General features: G+C 35.3%; 1 protein-coding gene across 10 annotated transcripts in view; it reads left to right on the top strand.

Moving 5' to 3' along the window:
- STXBP5 (syntaxin binding protein 5) overlaps positions 1–22,837 on the top strand; it is a 114,435-nt gene that overhangs the window by 47,459 nt on the left and 44,139 nt on the right. For all 10 annotated transcript variants that reach the window (XM_074862901.1, XM_074862900.1, XM_074862902.1 and 7 more), the window contains exons 7-11: positions 958–1,041; positions 12,509–12,632; positions 14,082–14,160; positions 20,007–20,161; positions 21,218–21,290. In XM_074862901.1, the coding sequence (XP_074719002.1) occupies positions 958–1,041; positions 12,509–12,632; positions 14,082–14,160; positions 20,007–20,161; positions 21,218–21,290 (515 nt within the window). The remainder of the gene's footprint in view (positions 1–957; positions 1,042–12,508; positions 12,633–14,081; positions 14,161–20,006; positions 20,162–21,217; positions 21,291–22,837) is intronic.

Raw genomic sequence — 22,837 nt, 5'->3', positions numbered from 1 at the left:
AAATCCTGGCAGACAACTGCTACTTTTTTGTATGTCTGTTGTGGGGGGGAAAAAGAAGTGGGAGTGAAGGTGTGTCGTTTAACGCTAAGAGCTGATTCTCTGTAACAACATTGCTCAAAGGAAAGATCTCACAGTAGATCCAGCAACTATGAAAGATGAAGCTGCATTGCCGCCTTCTATAGAACAAGTGCCAAGACTGCTACTAATGTTTTGTATTGGCCTTTTTTTTTTTCTTCATTAAGAGGACTGTCACTTAAGATAGGAGAGCAAAAAACTTAAGTACTCAACAGTGTGTTAGACTGATTTTTATGAGCAATTTGAATCTTTGCTCTCTGCAGAAATGGTTTAGTACTGCTTCTAGCAAAAAAGATTATTGGGAAAATTATCTTCTTTAATTTCTCTCTAGCTTTCCTCTTCTTAACAACTAATGTTCTTGGTGTTCCTTTAGCCAGTTATCTCAATTGTGATGGATATCTGGAGAAAGCTTATATTACATAGTTTCTTTATAGACAATGAACCGTTAACTAGAACTTCAGGAAGAATAGTGTGTTCTTACAGCTAATCTAAGCAGAACAAATTCTGGTGAGGAAAATGCACAACAAAAAGTTCTCTTTTCCAACCCCCCCATTTTCGCTCAGGAAGGAGTACACTTAAAATTTAATGATGGCCTTTCTGGAACTCAAAGAGATTTCCAAGGACTCTTTTGAAGAGTGCATTATTTTTTTCTAATTTTACACGAATGCCAGTTGTATTTGCTGAAAGTTTAGGAGAATGACAACAAGTACAAAGTAAACCTCCTCAACATTGAGGTCTTTGCTGTTTCTCACTAATTTTTGTCTTCATAACTACTTGTAGTTACTACATGCAGCATCTATTTGGGGCAGGAACTTACAGGCATTGCAAATGGTATTTTTTTTTATCCTTATAAAGACTTAATATATCTGCTTATTATTGCAGCTCCTGATTGGCTTTGAGTCTGGAACAGTGGTATTATGGGATCTGAAGTCAAAGAAGGCAGATTACAGATACACACATGATGAGGTAATGCAGATGAAAAATGTTACTATGAGGATGTCATTCACTATTCTAATACTGGTTATTTTTTCATTTTTTTCCCTGCTGCTTTCACCAGTGGATCAGTAAATAGGTCTCTTTGAAATTGCAAGTACTTGAAGTTTTCTCTAAAATAGCTGTAGAGTCTGACTAATAGAAACTTCAGATTGAATAAGTTTTCACTGAGTTGAGGTTCATGAAGCAATGACTGGTGGCATGGATGGATTTCTTCACTGATTTCAGGGGCTGGAGGGGAAAACTTTCAGATCTTTTTCTCTGTTATTGAGTAGTGTGATTTTTCACCTGTGTTAAGAGTTTGAGTCTTAAGTTGAAAAAAGATGGTTTAGCAATTTCTGTAATTTGGAATGTCACATATTCTGAGAAGTGGGAGCAGGGAGGGAGGGAAGAAACCAGGAAATAATCTCACTAGGACATTTCTATAAACACCTTTTGTAGGATAAAATCAAGGTTTGAAATAAAACTAGAGAAGGTTTAAAAATGGTGTTGAATGGCATTTCTTTCTTTAAAATTTGCTTCTTGAGAGAATGTAGGCTTTTTGAAAGACTGAGATCAAGAAAAATCATTCAACACAATATGCAAGTTGATGTATTTTATTTAACATAAAGTTAGTCTTGATTACATTTCATTGATTCTAAAATGTCTGTGTCATTGCTCAGTACCAGCTAGGCCTGTTTCTTGTATCACAGTGGGTGTTTTCCTTAGCTCTGCTCTGAACTTAAGGCAGGATTTGGGGGGGGGGGGGGCGGTTTGTGGTGCTTCTGGCTCAGCACTCATGCTTGTGTGTGTTAGTTCTACCAATGAAGAGTTTCTTTGAAGGGGGAGTCTCTGAAGTAGTCTAAGCCTTAGATCATCAGAGCTGTATTAGAACATCAGAGCTGAATGAGGTTTCTTTGTTCAGAAATGTCTGTATAAGCCTCAAAGCATGTTATGTGAAGAGCAATTTTCTACCTTCCAGTTTCATTGCATGCACCTAATTAATTCCCTCTGATGGTTTGTTTCATAAACTCACTTGTATCTCTGTCATCTTTTTCTAGTCTTACTCAAGTTTTTCCTATACCTCTTATTCTTCTTGCTCTAACTTTTTTTTAACCATTCTATTTTGTCTTTGTTTTATAAAAGAGAAACACAACAATATAGTGTATTCAAGATGTGGGCATGCTGGATTTATGATGTGGAATAATTATGTTTGGTTTTGTTTTCTATCTCTCTTGATCTTGATACTGGATTAGCCTTCTGTGCTGCAAGCATTAAGCAGATACTTCCTTGGAACAACGTACTATAAAGCTAGTCTCATTCTTCAGTGTTAATTGTCAGCTCAAAGTCCATTGTGTTTTTGCATTGCTTCACATTTACATAATTGGACAGTTAAAAATTTTAAGTCTTTCTGCAGTTCTTCATTGAAATCCTCATTTCTACCTTGAATATGCTTTGGTGTTGTCAGCAGATTTATCACCTTAATATGCTTTGTTCTAATTTTCTGAGCTATTTACGAATAAACTGGGAGCACAGATCCCTGAGGGTCTCTGCCAATTACCTTCATCCATGAACTAATCAATTACTGTCAGCCTGTCTTTATTCTAGCTTGCTTTACTTCCTGATACCTTAACTGATTATTCATCTATTCAAGGATTTCTGTAAGGAAACTAACCTTTGAGAGATGTTCTTGAAAGATTCTGAAAATTGTGTAGACAGCTTAATTGGTGTTTCCATTAGCCACATGTTTGTTACCATTTTTGGAGGTTTGTTGGATATGATTTTCTTAAAAGTATGTTGATTTCCTGGTGTATATTATACTCATTCATATGTCAATTAACTCTGTTCTTTAATAAAGTTTTGTTGCAGTTTCTAGAAACTTACCCACTATGCTGCTTATTCTGTTATTCTTTGGATTTTGTGGTCAATTTGTTTAAAAACTGACTCCATACTTGTCATCTTCCTGATTTGAGGTTGCAAACAGCAGTGAGTAAGCAGTTCAGCAGTTTCATCTTTGATTTCCTTTAGGATTTATAAGTGAATACATCTAGTTGTTCAGTTTTTTTTTTTTTATTGCAGAAGGGGTAACGAAATACCTCAGGACAGATCGTTTTGTAAAGAAATGTGCATTATCATATGCTGGGAATGGATAGGAATGTGAGAGTAAAAATTGAAGATCTATAGAGTGAACCTGATAAGTTTCACTGTTCTCATTAGTGAGAATCAACATAAGTAAAGTTGCTTAAAAAAATATTGGCCATTCAAGTCTTAAAAGTTGAAGTATACTTTTTCTGTGAGTTCAAATTGCCCTTTAAGAAAAACATCTTTTTAGAAAAAGAATTACTGTGTGCAGTAATAATTTGTTGGTTCTCATCCATTTAACACTGTACGACAAGGAATTTCTTCTTCAATGGGCAAGTTATTTAGATCTAATCTTCTAAGGCAGAAAGCAGAATAGAGTAATGTTCCTTCTTGAATCTGGATTTGATACAGTTAGGCAGTCTCAAGTCCTTCTGGATTCTGGCCTGAATGACATAGAAACAAAATGATTGATTTTGTCTAACAGAATTGAAAAATGTGTTCCTTGAAAGGTGCCATTGCTGAGAGTGCTGTAATTGTTTCTGGACCAATGGCCTTGAGAGAAGATCCTATCAGATACAGAAAAGATAATGAATAGAAAGCTGCAGAAAGTGGATGAGTATATGTATGCTACCTACATCTGTCCTTCTTGTTTAGTGTGAGTCAGATGAGGTGGGGCTTCTGTATCTTTCTTTCATTTTATTCTTCAGTGCCTGTCTTGTATTTAGCTGCAAAAATAGAGAATCTCCTTCAGTTTGTCAGTGAAAGGAATATTCAACTCCATAATGTTATCTTTCTAATCATGTTATCAGTGCTGACTAACTAGTGGCCTATATAAATATACTGTTCTTGCTGTTTCTCAGCTAGCACAGTTTCATGTAAGTGAATGTAAGTGTTAAAAAATGCAGAAGAAACGGGGGGGGGGGGGGTGTTTGGTGGTATTTTGGAAGAATAAAATGATATTGCCAAATAATAAGAACTTTGCTAGTTTAAACGAGCAGCTTTCTTAACAGAAAAGGGAAAAGCCTTCTCACTTGCTTAATGCTGAAAGAGGTTGCTGTGGAGATGTGGGTAACTTTGAGTCTTAGGCAAGTAACACCATAACTGATACTGTGAAAAATGCTGTCTGGCATTGTTGGAATTCTGATAATAAGGGAACCTGTTTATTCTAGTTGAATAACTTAGCAATTCAAATACTTAGCCAAAAAAGAAATGTCTATATATGTATAGTAAGCAAACAATTTCGGTGGCAGTCTAGTACAGTTGTTTAGATTTTAAAGTAGAATAGAAAATCAGAAACCAGGGAAATTGACTGAATTGAGCAGAACACAGGGAGAGTACAGATAACCAAGGTTTTGGGTAAGAGAAGAGTAACAAGTAGACAGTTCTAGGCAAAACTAATTTAATGTGTGTCCATTCTAAATTTGACTGCACCTTGATTTTTTTTTTTCTTTCTCCACATTTGAGACTGATATTAGTTTTGTTCTCTTAACATGTAATACTGACTTCAGAATTGAAAAACTTTGGTCAAGAAGATGCAACACAGTCTAATTTTTAAGATATGTAATAGAAGTAACCAAAGTATTTTTACAAGGACGTTGTAGCCAGGATGTAAGGCAATTCATAACTTTTAGAGGTACGTTTGCTCCTGAGTGGTTTTCTGGAATATCTTTTCTCATTGACTGGATCACTAAGACATCTGCTGCCTTTATAATGAAGGAGACTAAAAAATTGGCCATATTCATTCCTTATTTTGCTCCTTCTCCCGTATACCCCAATAACAAATAATTAGGGCGACATATAATTATTAAAGTATTGTAATGTCTTGCCCAGATGTTTATTGATAGCTTAGTCTAATCTGAGATTGTTGCCTCCCAAAATGGCAGTCTTACTCTGCCTCAGCAACATCTTTTCATAATTAGTGTTGGCTGCATGACAATACAGTAAGTCACAGTATAATTAACTCTTTTTCCCCTCTTCCTGTACACCCAAGAAAAGTATCAGTTGGAAAGACCTGTTGCACATGAAAACTTAAGGTTTGAGGAAAATCTTTAGATTTCCTGACAGTGTAGTGGTTTCCTTGCTCAAGAAAGTGCACACACAGAGTCTAGCAGTGGTGGAATAATGTCTTAACTCATGAGATCTCCTCTGTTTCTCGTAAGTGTGATGCAGAGCAGAGAAAACTCTCTGCCATTGAGTTTCCTGCTAGGAAACTTTGTAAACTTGGGTATTTCCGTGCCCAGAATCTTTCTAGCTCTTGTTTCTTGTTGATTTCCTGGTTCAGTGGCTTTGCCAGAGGCTTCTTTCATACAATGACTGTAAGGGCTGTATTCCATCCATGAACGTGTTTCACCTCTCCTCTCACAGGGGGTAATGCACGTGACATTCTGCCCTGTAGAAGCAGCAGGATTTTAAACCTCAGCATTTATGTCCTTAGTTCTCTGCTTGTTCTTGATGAGAGCTCTTCTGAGTGTGGAGTTTACAACCAATAAGAAGAGAGCAACTTAGTCCAATCTTGTCATGCTTTAGATCTGGTACAGAGCTGTTCATCAGACACAGGAAATGCTGTCTGGTCTCCCTTCTTTCTCCCTGACTGTACCATCTCAGACTGCTGAATCGTAGCAGGGGGAGTTGCAGAGGCATCTTGTTTGGTGAATCAGGCCTGCTAGTTAGCACTGGGGAAACTTTCTCTGTCTCTAACCCTGCTGAAAGCAAATAATTCTTTTGGTAGTGGTTAACTGTGTAGTCCCATTGGTTTCATAAAATCCCATCACCAGTCATTGCAAAGGCGATGACTGATTCTGTCCTATTAGAAATTGCAGTGCTCTACCTGGAGTGTGAGCGTTTCTGCTGAGGGTTGCAGAACGGACATCAGCAGAGCTTGGTGCTATAGCACGGTTGCAGTTCTGCATGACATTGAGGCACAAGATGTAGCTATCAGGACCCTGGAGCTGGATCCTCTCCATCAGTTTTTCCTGTAACAGTGCTGTGAAACACACTTCTCTGCTTTGTTTGAGTAATGGTGGCTGTTAATGGGTGACTAGGTTTCACGATCAGGCATCATGAACAGGATGGCCCAGGCACATTGATACCATGAAGACTGTTTGCTAGAAAGTTTGCTATTGGATTAGGCACCTCCTCTCTCATCACTTTGCAGTTGATGTTGGTCTTAAAACGTGTAACTTGAGGGGCTGTATAGTCTGCTGCCATCATTTGATGCAACTATTTTTGACTCAAAACTTCAGATGTGTGAAGGGATCTAAATGTCATCCTTTATGATCTTCCTCTGCTAAGGAACAATGAGGGTCAAACTTCCTGCATGATCCGAGGTTTTTGGAAAGATATCTGTGCAATTTCCTCAGGGAAGAAGCTGAATCATGTTATACTTTTTTGTAGCTTCCTTCTTGGTTTCATTCCAGTTTACCTGACCTTTGGGAGACTTTCCTGAAGCAAATTCCCATGTTGTGGTGGGGCAGTCTCAATTTGTTGCCTGAAAGCTGGATCAGTGGAACCCTATCCATGCTTCCTTCCTGTCTGAATATGTGTGCCTGCCCAGAACCCTGCTCTGGTAGTTGCAGCACAGGAACACTAGGACCACTCATCCCAAGGGCAGGAATGCTTATGGAGTGGGCAACACCATCACCTAAAACCTTTGTAATCATATTTCTGTCTAACCATGGCTGGGGGAGGCAGCTCTCAGTCATGATTAGTATTAGTGCTGGTTGCTGGTTCTTCCCTCCACAACATTCTAGTTTGTAACAGGGAATTTAGAATTTGTTCTTCATTTTTCTATATTACAAATGAGATACTGAACTTTCAGTACTGTATGCTTTTTATTATAACAGTAATATGTTGCATGTTTAGAATTAATTAGAAGAATGCATAAATGTAACATTCTAACATTCTTTTTCAGAGAATTTGGAGTAAATTATCTGTGACATAAAGGGACTGCAGTTGTGCATGAACTTTTCTTTGAATGTTTCTTTGAAACACCTTTCCTCAAAACATCCTTTTTGTCTTGGGCAGGCTCAGTGGAAAAATAAGACTGTAAATTTTTTGCATCATTCTTAAGCCTTTTATGTTCAAACATTGGGGATTTAAAAAAAAGAAAGTTATGTGTTTCGTACATGGAATACAGTTTATACTGCAAATGTTTCCCATACTATATTTTTCGCCATGAAGGAAATAAAACAAATTTCTCAACTATTAGTTCTGTTTCTAGATTATTAAAATGCAACTTCTGAAAACTAAAACTAGTTTTTTAAAGTCCATTCAAGTAGTATTTTGTTCTGATTTCAAGTAAGCTTTGATAGCATTAACTCAGAAAATGTATTACAGATTACTATTTTTAGGCTTAATGTTCTGGTACATGGCTGAGGGTAAGAGATTATTTGACAGCATTAAAAACATGTCAAAGTAGCCTGTGGAGTTAAGAGGAAGGAGGGGAAAAAAAAGGCAACCCTGATATGTGACTTGCCAGAAACCAAAGCATATCAATACAGTCATTAGGCACTTGCACATTTCATTGCATCAAAACAATCTTCATGATATATTGCCACTTAAGTCCCAGTAGCTACACTTTTTTCTTCCTTTTGCAGCATTTTTTCCACTTTCTTAGTCTGTTGACAAGAGAGTTAGAATAGATACTCCCAAGTTACTGTGCTTGCTTTGAATATTTTGGTAAACCTGTAGAAAAGGAGTCAGTGTTGCCATCTGTTCAGGTTTACCAGGAAATACTGTCCATGTCCGTGGAAATGGAGGATTATCATAAAACAGTGAAATCTGAATAGGCTATGGTAAACATTCTAGTTTGCAGAATAACTAATCTCATATCATGGACCTTACCAGTCATGCACAGTATATTTCAAGCTCAACTAGCACCAGGAAAGAGTAAGCATTGTGGTCCAACCCAAAGCATGATTAAAGGAATTCTCCATGATTCTGGTGCGTTCCAGTGGGAAAGTACGCAGAAACGTTTTGTCAGATATTCTGTTAAGCAAGCAAGTAGGTGCATGTTTGTGGTTTTTTTAAAAGCCAGTTTACTGAGATTTTTTGTTTTCTGAGTTGTAGCAACTGTATTTGCAGTAGTCTAAACTTGGTATTAGAAAAATGGGTTAAAGTCTCTTTCAAAGAGGGGAAACAGCTTAAATTAATAGTTCTTGTGTTCGTGTCAAAGTATCAATACATTTCTCCATGTATCTTGTCTTGCAGGAAGATAGGATATGAAGAGTGGTCTCAAACAGTTCTGAAATCATATGCATATAATCAGCTATAGGGTTAAAATAAGTCTATAGGAACAAGTCTATAGGAATGGAAAAGGGATTTTTTGTATATGTATTTTATAAATTGAAACAGTTAAATCTCCTTGGTGGAAAAATACAATCAAAACTTCAGTCTTAAATTGTAATGTTGTAGTGAGAATTATTAATTTTTGTACCTCTTTAAAGAACCTAGACGTAATAGCAATTTCTAGGGATAGTGCCAAGCTATTGCATCAGTAAAAATGAAATTCATAAAATGTTTTTAAACATGCATTAATCTCTTTTTAAAAGCTAGTGATCTACTTAATGGATTTCTGTTGGACATTTGCATGTAAATGCTTTTAATTTTATTCCTCGGACTTTTTCAGTTTCTTGTTTGTGATTGCACTTCACAGTCCTACAGTCTCCCTCAGGTAACTGTTGCAGTCATTGCAAGAATGTTTCCTTCTGAAAATCAGATATGTTCACAGTCTTTGAAGGCAGTATAGCAGTCATTTTTCCACCCAGGATAATCCTTCTGTAACAGCTGGTGAAAGTGAGGCTTCCTTTGTGCTCATCCTGTCTCCACATAATACTCTCGGATGGTTAGTTTTTACATTTCTGGTTAAGCTTTGGCATACATAGGACAGCGCAGTCAATCATACTGGGTTTGTTATTCAAAAAAGTAAGATTTTATTCCCCCCCCCCCCCCCTTGAAAATACATAAATGTCTTGGAAGTTTTGAAACAAACTTCCATAAAGTCCAGAACAGCTACCTTAACTTTGAATCAAAGTGAAGGGCGTGGTAGGAATACTTTTAATAAGAAGCCATTAGTTTTAAACATGGAATTTTAAAGATTTATTTAAAGTTGGTTATTTTTATAGAGCATTCTCAGTGTAAGTTCCTGTAAAGATTCCCTGTATTCAGTACATGTTTGTAAATGGAAAAATTCAGAATGTTAGTGAGGTCAGGACTTGTTACCTGTGCAGACAACTCCTCTTAAGGATATAAACACCTTGTGCCTTAAATATAGCAACAGTCCTCTGTGGTACTAGGACATGATCTTGTCATAAGGGATTACTGTCTGTTTGAGATCCCTATGACCAGTGATATATTCCACAAAAATGTTTGAGATGCAGTTGAATCAGCACCAGCTGATTAAGCATACTGCTGCATTATGGTACTAAAAGGGTACTAGATAAAGTTTTAAATAAAGATAAGAATTATGATTAAAACATAGAGGGTTTTAATCTGGATCAGTAAGTTTTGTTTAAAATATTTGAAAAAATTTATTACCCCTAAGGGCTTTTTAGTGTCTAAGAAGCTATGTATAGATTTACAGCTTCAGTGGATTCTGTCTGATTTCTTTCTATCTTGGATGTTATGCTTTCCTTCAAATTCTAGCTCTAATATTAACCATGGAAAAAATGTCAAAACTTTTGCTCTTGAGTATTGGGAGTATTGAGTTTTGTTTTGGTGATAGAAGCTATTGATAGCAACCAACCAGTGCCACCTAAAGTTATTGTACTTTTTTCATTGTAACTGCCTTGCCACTGTAGATACATTAGCCTGTTGTATACCTAGAGGTTATGCTACAGCTAGTCTACAGGTCTGGTTTTATTTTTCAGGCTTACAAAAAGTTGCAGATTTTGTAATACCAGAGGATAGTGCTCTGTACCAAAGTTTATCATACTCAGCCCACAGAATTGTTAGATGGATTAATTTAAAAATACCTAAAACTTGTATTTTTGTTATGCTTTAAATAATATTTAGCTGCATTGCTAAATGTAACCACATGCTTTATAAAACTGGACAATAAATAGCCATAAAGCCAGAGGCCTCGTTATTCCGTTTCAGCTTTCTTTCCATCCCATCAGGTTCCTTGCAGAAATTAAGTGATAGCAGTCATCCTTCTCCTTTGTTCTCAGTTTATCAGATCTTTTTATGTTCTTAAGCATTAATGCTGTTTCAACAGTAATGGATTGTTGCATTTCCTTCCTCTTGACCTTCTTTTTTTAAGAAAAGGAAAACGTGTTAATTTCTCAGAGTTATCCTTCCTTCTATAAAGCTTGCTTTCTTACTGGTTCTTAAGACCTATTTCTACATAAATGTATATCAAAAGCTGTTCTGTTTACACTCTGGGCTGCCTACCGTTGTAGGTTGTTGTTGGTTAGACTCCACATCGGAAAGTACCTAAAACATACTTATTACATTGTATTGCTAGTCATAGTGTGTAGATAATTTGTTGGTGAAAAGAGCCTTTTGAAATGTAACCTTTGCTTTACAGAGTGTGCACTTTCAAACTTGCTGATCACTGACTTTGGTACTACATGAGTATATGAAAACAAATTTTCAATATTTGTGTAAAATTTGTTTTATAATACCTGCTTTTATTTGCTAAATAAAAATTTATCTTAGAATGAGCAAGACTATTTCACTTTGACTCTAGGAGGCTTCATGTGAGATGTCTAGGTTTCTGAGCTACCTATGTGTAGATGTGATATTGGTACACTGAATCTGTCTTCTAACAAAATCTGTAGTGATTCCACACTATATAGGGAACAAGATTAAATTTCACTAACAAATACTAAATTTAGTTAATCTGTAATTTACAGATATCCAGATCTTCTTCTACTTTAGGTTGGAAAAGCTATTACTGGAAACATTCACGTAATGTAGTGATTTTCCTCTGTTTAATGACTGGATTCTCCCAATCATATTGCTGGAAACTGTCTTGTTTTTCTGTATAATTTCATGAAATGTGAAGATCTGATCTGTGTGTAATCAGTTTAGGCAAAGCTAGCTTAGATCTGTCTTGTGTGATATGCTCTTCACATAATAATTTACTGCCTAAGCTTTCATTGCTAGTTAGGATTCTCTACTAATCACACACCTGGGTTTCCTCAGAGGGAATCCCTAGGTACCTGAAGAGATGGAGTGAGTCTAAGCCCTGCTAACAGAATGTCTGCTGAGGGTATCCACTTAGAAGATGGTATTGTACATAAAACCCATCAGCTTTCACATATTCAGGTCCTGCTTTTAGCTTTACCTAGAGTAATGTCTTTACTATATGAACTAAACAAATCTACATTCTTAGTAATATCAAAGTTCCATACTTCTAGCAAGTAATATTTTCTTCTGCACCTTTTGGGGAGTAGAGAAACACTTTGGGTTTTCATTGTTGACATTTTCATGCTATATCAATATATACATTTCTATATAAAATTTCCTCAAACATCACCTAATGGTTTCATAATGTCTCCACGTATTAGTAGAGATGCTGGAAACAGAAATGGCACCAATGTCTTCTTGATAGTTAATCTCTTTGCCTTATTTGTACTCTCTGCTTGATTGTTTACTTTTTTCTGGCCTGAAGGCAGCAACTAAATTTCATTTAGCGTCTTTCTGCAGTAAGATTTCATGTGGCATGGTTTAATCATTCCATTCCTAGTTTGATGACTATAAAGATGCTTCTGTATTTCTTGGAAATACTTACTAGTAGATACCTGCACAGATTTATTAGTAGATTCCTACACTTTCCTGTACCTTAAAACTGTCATTGTAACATTAGAATGCTTATTCATAATGTTTTCATCTTCATTCATAATTTCCAAAAAAATCTTATCATTACTTCAATTCTCATTTTTACTTATGTTCTCAGCCCATGTTTGCTTCTTGTGCATAACCAGAGACATTTCAAAAGGCCATTTAAAATTTTGACTTAATAATCCCATCAAGTAGATGGGATTTCTCTCATTTCTTGTACGGATAATGCATTTTTCACAAGAATAAAAAATTTTGGTTAGCAAAACTCAAATAAGTACTTGTGGTTATTCTCTGCATGCTATCCATTGTTGAAAAAAAAACCTGTAATACTACACTGAGGAGGATTTTTTTTTTTCCCCTCCTTAAAACATGTCACTACAATGAAGACTATTTCTGATGGATAATGTCTGAAAGAAGTAATTACAAATGGAAAACTTACCATGGGTAAATTAGGGCATACTAAGAGCAGTATGATTTAATTAGTACTTTCTCTAATTTTCTGTTGCTGTCTAATGTCATGGAGGAAGGAGTAAAGATAAAATGATACTTAGATACTCATCTTACATTTTTCTGCATTTTCTTTTTTCTTGCATAGGCTATCCACTCTGTGGCTTGGCATCATGAAGGAAAACAATTTATTTGTAGTCACTCAGATGGTACCTTGACCATTTGGAATGTAAAATCTCCTACCAAACCATTCCAGACAATCACTCCACATGGTAAGATGAAAATGGATACACACTGTGTTTGATAGTGCTTAAAGCACAGAGAACTTAATTTTAATAGAAGTGTGTTTTGCAAAATCAAAATGCACTTGCAGTGCAAGTAAAAAACTTTCTCTGTCATATCAAATTCTGATAGATTTCATTAAAAATAAAGTCTTTATGAAATGAGTCCAAATCAGTGTGGTTTTGTCTAAATCTCTGAACTTTAAGCTTGCCTTTCATACAGTGGCATTGATCTCAAAATTAACTAATGCATATTTTGCAGGTCTTGCTTTTGCTTGACATTACAATCCCATATGTTGTTTAAAATACATACAAGAAAGCATCTGTTTCATGTATAAATGTGTAGATTACCATATAAATTCTTGGAAAGGCTTGTAACAGAGTAAGGCTAGCATCTGGTAAGATGTTCCCACTTCTGAGAAGTCTTGCATTAATGTTAATCTAGGAAATTAACATTACATGATGTTCTGTGAAATATGCTGCTGTTCTTCAAAAAAACTTCTATACAAATGCCAGGTTTATATGGTGTGTATGTGTCTAAGTTGTGTCTTAGCAACTTACTTCAGATTCCTGTCAATGTAACAGTGAGGGTAATCTATGAGGTTACAGCTGTAGTACAAGATGCTATACTTAAGCATTCTCTCGTTTAACTATCTGAGCCTTTACTGTGCTGGCTGTGGACTGGAATGGGAAAAGGAAGCTGTGGACTTCTGTATGATCCTGTAGCAGTCAAAAATTAAAACCTGACTGCTACTGTAGTAGTAGAACTAGTTAGACAAGACTAACTTTATTTTGTTTTGGCCTCTTTCAATACACATTTTTATTTTGATCTTGGGCTGAAAATTAAATTTTCTGCAGAACTTTATAGTTGCATCAGACCTTATCGATGTTCAGATAGAAAAGATGCATATTTACACCATACTCTTAATTTCTACTGATTTCATGGGAAATTCTATCTGTAGAAGCTTTATTTGCTGATAATGCACAGCAGAGAAAGAGCGGGCCTTCATGTTGAAGTTCAAGTATTAATCCTTAAGGATAACACACAGAATAAACCTCACTTTACTTGTAAGCTGACCAATTTTAATTGTGAAATGGTAGACACAAGATAAATTTTAAATATCCCAGTGTTAGTTAAAACAACTTTTTTGTGGGAAGATTATATTTTTGAAAACAAATATTCTACAACAGTTAAAAAAAAAAAAACAAAACAAAGAAAATGCTGGGGAAAAAACAAAAAACTAAACCTAAATATTCTAGGTTGGTGTACTGGGAGTTTTAATAAATCTTTAATATTATTCCAAGGCATACTGTATAATTGTCAGAGGTGTTGAATATGTTTGTATGAATGTTCTACTTTGAAAGCTGTATAGTGAATTTCATAATTTGTCATCATGTTGTGAAAGTGTAAGATTAATATAAGAAAATAATTAACTTTAGGAAAGCAGCTGAAGGATGGAAAGAAGCCAGAACCCTGCAAACCTATCCTTAAGGTGGAATATAAAACAACTAGAGCTGGGTAAGACTTGTTTTGTATGCAAAATTAACATATGTAAAATAAATGCAGCTGTCTGGGAATGTACGTTGTTGAGATACCATAGTTCAGTGCCATCAGGATAAGTAAAACAGCTGAAATAGTTTCAGTAAACCAGATATTGTTGAATAAACTACAAACATATGTGAACAAATTACTATATACCAACCTTAACTTAGGTGAATAGTGCTAATGCATTATCTACATGCTTCTTCCATGCTACTAAACTCATGTATTTTTGCTCAATCTTTTGAGAATATTAAAGAAAAAAAAGGCTGATAAACTACAGAAGACACTAAAGCACAGACCTGAAAAAAACTGAACTCTGACAAATGCAGATACTCTAAATTCTGAATATGTGTTCCTCCCCCAAAAATGTTACTGACAGAAGCTGTTCTGGTAGAGTGCAGTAATTTATGCTGTGAATTGTGTCTAATTATGCACATTGAGAATGTAACAAAGCCATAATTGCAACAAGAGACTCAGTATCTTGAAGAGCATGTTTTGTTACCAAGACTGCAATTAGGATTGAAGGATTTCATGAACTGTGCTGAATTTCTTTTATTTATGGTTCTAAAGTGCTTTAAAGTGTTTGAGTAAAAAGTACAATATAAATACAAAATATTCATGGAAACCTGTTCAGCTATTTGCAAACGTTGATTTTTTTTTTCTTTAAATTTTCTTTTACTTTTGGGATGTTTATGTATTGTCTTCATTTGCTTTCCAGCCATTCAAATCTATAGAAGATTGTTACTTAATTGATGTAATATAGTTTTCTACTATATATTGGTACACCCATACGTATAATATCAACGGTTCTGTGTATTTTTATTGTTTGCTAAAAGTGATGTACATAGAAATTTAAGACTGGCTAATTCCCAGATGTATGCACATCTGTGATCAGTTGGAAAGCCATATTTTATTTGCAGCAGTCTACATCTGTCTGCATATTCCTTTCTCAACAGAAATGTCTAAAGCTGATCTGAAGAAAGATAACCAAAAGTAGTCTCAGCTTCAGCAAGTTACAATTTCTGCAATCAAAAACCTTCTGTTATGAATAGTCATTCTGAAGGAAAAGATTAGTTTGAAGCTTGTTCTATGCAATTACAATATTACAATGTGAAGGCTAGTTGACTTTTCACGATTTAAAGAGAAGTTTATTCTAGTATAATTTCTAAGAATACATAGCTCTGTGGAGAGACTACTTTTTCCTAGTGTGTGTTTTTTTTCTTACACCTCTCACTTCCCACTGTTTATCCAAACTGAATGTTTTGATGCATTTCAATTTAGTATTTTCTCTAATGTTTTCTCCATCTTCAGTGTACTTCTAAATCTATAACTGCTGTGATACTCTTCTAGAACTTTAATAAAAAAACCTCAAAAACAACACCACAAAGAACCTGATTGGCACTGTGGTTGTGCAGCACTGCACTGAAAATCTGCATTCATTTACTGTTACATGTACTTCAGTTCACACTTTAATTTTTAGTTTCAACTGTATTATTACAAGAATTTTAAGGCAAGGCAGAACTACCTCTCAGTGCTTAAAATTTTGATAGTTTCTCTTTACCAATTGAAATTGAGTAGGTATGAACATGATACAATTTTGACTTTTTGCTAAAGCACTGTCATTGAATGTTCGTGGCTTAATTTCTATAGCACAGAGGAGAATCATTCCTGGAGCAGACCAATTTTTTTCTAGCTACTGAAATAATACAAGAAACAAATCAGACTTGCTTCTATAGCAGTCTACTCTAACTGTTCTTAAAAAACAAACAAAAAAACCCACAAAACAAAGCAAAACCAAAAAGCTTACAACATATTTTAAGAGGTACTGTTTAATGTATATTTAAGTTTTCACCTCTTTATTGTGAAAAAGTGAGTAACTATTCCCTATTCACTTTTCCATGCTCTATATGGAACTCTAACATCTTTGTCAACCCTTTCTTGCTCCTGCCTTATTCAGAGTGATCTAGAATCTAGGTTTGTTTCATTATCTCCTTGTGTGGAAAACACTCCATTGATGTGATGTCACTTGCTTTCTTTACTGCTTCTAATTCTAATAAACTTTTTTGAGAAAAGATGTCTAGAACCACACAGAAGGAACATAACTGATAGCAACCTGTAGTAGGAGCTACAGATACTATTCCTTCTACTGTTGCAGCTCTTATTATCTTCTCACTTTTTTTTCCTCCATTATGTTCTCCATTTTGTGAAACTGAAGTCAGGGAGACAGGAGGACATGAGGCTTTCTGTGGTTCTTACAGACTACCTATTTATCTTTTCATTTTGTGGCTTTTCTGTTGTTGGGGTTTTTGCTTGTGGGTTTTTTTTTTAAGGTCTGCTGCAGATATAGTGCCTCTGAAGTCTCCAAAGCCAGAATTGTTTGTCTTACAATAGCATGTCTGTAGCTTTGTCTGGGAGAATGTATGTAGAAAGGTTACTATTGACAGTAGTCCTGTACCTGGGCTAGGGGATTGAAAAAGCAAGGCCTTGGTATATTCCTTGAGCAAACTGGTATAATGTTATTGTTCTCCTGTCACCTAAGTTCATCTAAAATACTCCATCTCTTTGTGAAGTGATGAGTTCCAAAGGTAGATTACCTTTTGAGCTTGCTGAAATGATTTCCCTGTTGCCTTTTATGCATACTTTTCTGTCTAAAGTGAATCTACAGAAGCTCTTGAGCTTCCTAATGCCATTTCCCACCCCTCCAGATTCAGCCCCTTACAGTATTTACTCTGGTTGGTATTAGCATTTATGGTAAAATTGCCCAAGCTTATTCTTTGCTATTAGACCCCTGTGTAGTGGAAATTACAGCTCAAAAGTCTCCCTGTAAAACATAATCAAAAAGGGTATTGTCTTGGTACTTAATGCAGCTTTCATTGACTAGCTGTAGAGCAGTACCTCTTAGCAAGATGCATGTATATAACTGGGACCCAGAGGTTACAATAATAATGATGTATGTGTTAATTTAGTTTGAATAGTACTATTTTGTTGTATGAGCTTGTCAGTTCAATAATCACGCTTCCCAACTTATCTTCACTACTACTTCAAGATTTCTAGTCTTAAACTAAATTAACTCTTAGTCTTTTCTACCTTTATTACTTGGGATTAACTTCTTGACAAATTCACCCATGGTTTGAAAAGTAAGCATGCTGGTACCAATGGCCTGACTTCTGTATATACTTTTCTCACACATCCAGATTGCCAGAAACTGGCTGACGTTTGATAGTTTACTTCTAAAATTGAACAGAAACATCCTCCAGGGTTGTGAGCCACTCAGCTCTCAGTTGTATTATGTTTTGGTACACTGCAAGACCTAATCCTGTGTTTTCTGGGATTCTTTTCAATGAAATGTTGTCCCCCATTGTAGTAAATTTTGTATAGTGTTCCCCGAGTGATCTTACAGATTTAACTGATGAGGCAATTAATGTAAAGGGATTGCTTCCAAATCTGTTGAAGCAGAAGTGTTTCAAAGAAGAATCTCTGTATTAGCAGCTGCTAAAAATGCTATGTAGCAATTCCCTAAGAGCTGAGCACTGCTTTTTGTTAAATGCTTTCCTTTGTTTCAGGTAGATAAAATGTAACTATCACAGTAGGATCAATCTCATCTATTATGTGAAGTTCAATATTTTTTTAATTTTTCTTTTAAATTACATATTTCTATTTAACATTCATGTGCACTAACCTTCTAATAATATGTATCACAACTGAAGGATAACACTTTAAGTATTTAGAAAATGCACAGATTGCATTCATGGTAAATCCATGGTTTCATGAAAATATGAAAGTTCGTACACAAACCTGTGTTAATCTTTCTGGCAGACTAAAGTCAACTTTAATCTTTGATTCATCTGTAACAAGCGCATGTGACAGTTCTGTGTAATCTATTTTTAGCTCTTCCATTCTTTGCTTCATAAGAATACAGACTCTGGCAAGCCTGCCCAAAGCAATCTGATTACCTTGAAAAAAACAGAAGAAAGCAGCATGTAGTTTTCACTGTGGTGTATGAAACTAAGAAACTGAAATTTATCTCTTTGTTATTGTCAGTTGATCTTGGTGAACCCACAAGTCTAATTACTGCAAATTGTCCTGGAAGCATTATTATTTTAAAAAAATAATGATTTTGTGTAAACAAAAAATACTGCAATAAATCATTCCAGCACAATGAGATACTGCAAGTACATAACTCTAGTATTTTTCTCTTCATCAACATCCTGAAAAATATCAGGTTAAATTAAATTTAGTCCTTTTCCTGAAATCACTTCATGGACCTGACCATGGAAGATTGTGTGAAGTTCCAATATGAAGAATTGAAATTAAATTAAAACTTGGAGAAAACTTACCCCTTTTCTAGAAATACACTTTCAGCTACTGTTGGAGGCAGGATATTGAACTCAGTGGACTCATGGTCTAATTTATGGCCATTCCTTTGAGGTTACTTCTTCAGGCAACAGAACTCTTTGATCCTATCAACTCTTCAGTCATAGAGCTTTCTGAAGGATCAGGCAGATTGTGAAATAATTGTAGAAACTGAAAGCTTATCTCAGTCTGCTTTGCCTTCAATCCTACAAACGCAGAGCACATTTCAGCCAAGCCTTAAATTTATGAAGGGCAGTGTGTGCATAAACTAAATTCTTCATACACAGTTTTCAAGATGTAAGATGTACCTAATCTGTCACATTTGTGTTTCAAATGCTAACTAGTGAAAGCCATTTAGACAGTACGGGAAAGATACCCACATCTCTTCAGCCTCTTTTTCAAATGTCAGGATGGTGTGTTTTTCCCTACAAATTTTCTCCAGATACTGACATACTGCCATACTGGCTGCTTCCAAGGTAGACACAAACAAAGAATAGGTTTCCTACCTAAAGTGAGTATAGAAGTAGATCAGAGGAATTTCACACTCTGCCTATTTTTCCTCCAAAAACATAACCTGGAATTTGAGGTAATAGTCAATAAAGGGTGAAATTATAAACAGTCAGGCTAATCTTTAAAAGGTATTATGACCTATTTTAAATCTTAATAGTATTAAAATGAGTGATGACTCTTGATAATCGGGAAAGAAGACAATACCTAGTAAAAATAATATATTTACTTAATCTAATCTTGTTTTTCAATAAATGTATGAAATGTGGATGTATTTAAAAGCATGCTTCTGTAAAGACTTAAAAAATTTTTGAAGGGAAGCCTTTGATCTCTTAAGACTAGAAGAAATATTTTTGCTTTGCTATACTCAGCCATTTAGAACTATGGGCATTTATTTATGTCCTTGCTTCTTAAAAGATGTTAGGTCTTTGAAGCTTATCAAGCAGCTGGTTGCTTCTTAAAGACAGTCATACTATTGTGACTGCAAAATCACTTTACACTGTTTGCAAAATTGTTCATCCTTCAAAATTTAGGGTAATTCTGTATGGGGAATAAATGGGACTATTTCTTCCTGGTCCTCCTGGAATATTTTATATTCTGCATAAATGGGGCTGTTGGCAAATCTGAATCTGCAGTTCAGTTGAAAAGAAACAATTCTAAAATTTAACAAAACAAAAAAAATAATCTTGTCAAACAGTTGCACAGATTGGTTAAATAAGCATTATAGAACAAAAGGTTTGGAAGAGATGTCTGACTTCAGTTACAGTCTTCTAACTCTTGGGTTTTAAGTTTTGAAACACGTATCCAAGCTACACATTGCATGGAGAGCTGGTTTGCTTTATTCCTAATGTATCTCTGCTCAATGACATCTCATTGAACTTTATTATAAGGTTACAAAAACTGTCCAGTCTCTTTTAATAGATTATATTGGTTTGATCCTAAATTCCTCTGCTTTATTCCAGGGAGCCTTTCATCATTCTCTCAGGAGGTTTGTCATATGACACTGTAGGAAGAAGACCCTGTTTAACAGTTATGCATGGGAAAAGTACTGCTGTGCTAGAAATGGATTATTCTATTGTTGATTTTCTAACCCTCTGTGAAACACCATATCCTAATGGTAGGCTTTGTAAAGATTATTTTTCTCAGTACTTCGACCTCTTCTCTCTGGAGGTTTATCCCATCAGAATATGATTTTCTGTTTTATCTCTGGGGATCAGACTGCAGCAGCAACATCTGTTACCCCTATTGTCTGAAGTATGTTTTACTGCCTGAAGTATTGTAATAGAATAGTTTATTATAAAACCTATTTTGCTTCTGAAAGAATGCAGACTACTGGTTGCATGTTTTTTTCCTTTTTTTAATCTCAAAAGCATGTGCAGACCAGTAGAATTACCATTTTAAGCTGTAGTTACTGCAGCAGATGTGTTCATCAATATTTATTTGAGCACATAAGACCTTTCCAGTCAATGCTAAATCTTGAGTAATATTGTGTGGTGCTCTTAACTTTTTGTGACTTCATTCCAAGACTCACATGAAGTTCATCACTAACCTGTAATTCCTCTTCTGCAGAAGGGGATCTTTAATCGTAGTTTAGGTAGTTGTCCCAGATTAATAGTATTGTATTGCCAGTGACTCCAATGTTTTTAGCTGTCAACTTTCATCAGAGTATGTAAAACTGCTTAGCTCAGAATTTGATGTCTGCCTGAAAGAGGGCAAGAAACTTTGGAAACTTTCAGTTTTCTTATTTTAGTGTCAAGTTGGCTGTCTGTCTTTCAATTCATTTTGTAATCAATTAGAAGTTAAACCCCACTGAATATGAGGAAAAACAGGTTGGGGGTGGGAGGGTGTTATTGTTCAGCAATTGGCTCTTTCTCAAAAATACTGCTTATACAAGTTCCTCTGCATCTTCCTTTTCCTGTTATTTGAGCTGTTTAAATGGTTCTGGTAAATTCAGATAGACTTGAGAATATTGGATTAGAGGGAAAGCCTGGCTTTTCCAAACTTGGAGTATTCAGGGGGCTGAGTGTATAACATATCTTCAGAAACTGTAGTCATTTAAGTGGCTTTTCTACTCTCAACTGATAGAGTGCAAGGACTGATCACATTCTTGAGGCTATGCATGCAAGAACTACATTTACTAGTAAGTAACTTTTTTTTTCTTTTTTGTTTTCAGACTTTCAGGAACCATATGCTGTAGTTGTTCTCCTAGAAAAGGACTTAGTACTGATTGACCTTGCACAAAATGGGTAAGAATCTTGTGTAGTCCTTTTAATGTTGGCTGCAGTGATCAGCCTGTTGTTCTGCTCTATAGCTTTTTAATGTACCATAATACCTCCCTGTCAAGAACATAAAATTTTGAATATTAAATACAAGGTTTCTTCAGCAGAGCTGAGAATCTTTATAGATCAACATTTCTCAAGTTAATATGTAGTAGATGAGTAGAATATTATGTGACTTTTTCCAGGCTTGGTTGACTGACAGAAATTACTCATAGATCACTGCTGCTTTTTAATTATCACAGTTTATTTTGAAGTTGATTCCTTAGTGCTATGAGGGGAGCTTGTAATTTTGGGGAAGAGAGCAAGGGGAACAACTGTTCAGATAAGCCAGGTAGTTTTGGCTGACACTGAGTGTTGTCATCACATAAATATTTGCTGATTTTATTGCCAAAGGAATTGCTACCTGTGTTGCTTAAATCAACTCAATACTGATGCAATAGATATCATATACATAAAGTTAGAATGGTAACATCTACTCCCTGGTTTACTACTGCGGTAAGAGGTTGCTTAGAAGTAGTATCCTATTACAGTTTTCACAAGTAATACTTGGCTAACACATTTTGAGTCTCTTGTTACTTTGTCCATAGAACAGTCCATATACTCTATTAGGTGGTGATAAAAAATTCTGCATCCTACAAATTTTTATCAAGGGTTTTGAAAATAGTGTCGGCAGTAACAACTAACTATGAAGGGATTAGTAGCAGAGAACCAGATGGGTAAAGGTCTTTGTAGTGTTCCTGATTAAAAGTTACCAGTGGTCAATGAAGAAAAAAATCCTATGAATAACATCCTTCTAGGGCACAACAAAAACCTGTAAATATGTATCCTCAAAGTCAATGGTGATACCTGAGATAATGAAGACTAGTGAATTTGGAGGAAGGTCAAGTCTAGTCCTAGTATCTCGGCAGCTGCTGAGCAATTTCATTTAGATTTTCCCAATGTTACATGGCCATATGCTGTATCCAAAACTTGTTTCTGATATACCAATGACAATAAGCTTCCAACATTCATATGTTGAAAGATTAATAAAACAAGTTTTAATGAGCTTAAAATAAAAAGGTTTGTACAAGGCTTTTTTTCTTAAGTGAAATAGTTTGCAGTGTCTGAAATTTGAAGTTATATTAAGGATTGTTCCATTCAATGTTAAAAAAATCTACAGCAGTTATGTTTTTAGAAGACCTACAACGGTCTTTGTTATGATTGACTTGCAAAGTATTGTTTCACACCTGAAAAAGCAACAAAATAGATTTTTTGCTATGGGAGGCTTCCTTTTGCCCTGTGTTGTCATATAGATTAATCATATTTTGTTAAAACGAAGCCTCCTCTTTATTCAGTTTTTTAGAAGATTGTTTTAGCTTTCCAGGCAGCTCTGTGTAAAGCTATTGGTATATAGAACGTTTTAATATGTTGTTGCTAATTTTTCCCTTAGATGTTCGAGAAGCTGTGTCCCTTTTTGCCTCTCAAGGAAGAAAAAAAAAAAAAGGAAAAGGGGAAAAAAAAACCCATATGCATAG

This window comes from Strix uralensis, chromosome 3, assembly GCF_047716275.1.
Source record: "Strix uralensis isolate ZFMK-TIS-50842 chromosome 3, bStrUra1, whole genome shotgun sequence".
NCBI classification, from domain to species: Eukaryota; Metazoa; Chordata; class Aves; order Strigiformes; family Strigidae; genus Strix; species Strix uralensis.
Note: the sequence above shows the minus strand (reverse complement) of the source record. Positions and strands in the feature narration are given on the sequence as shown.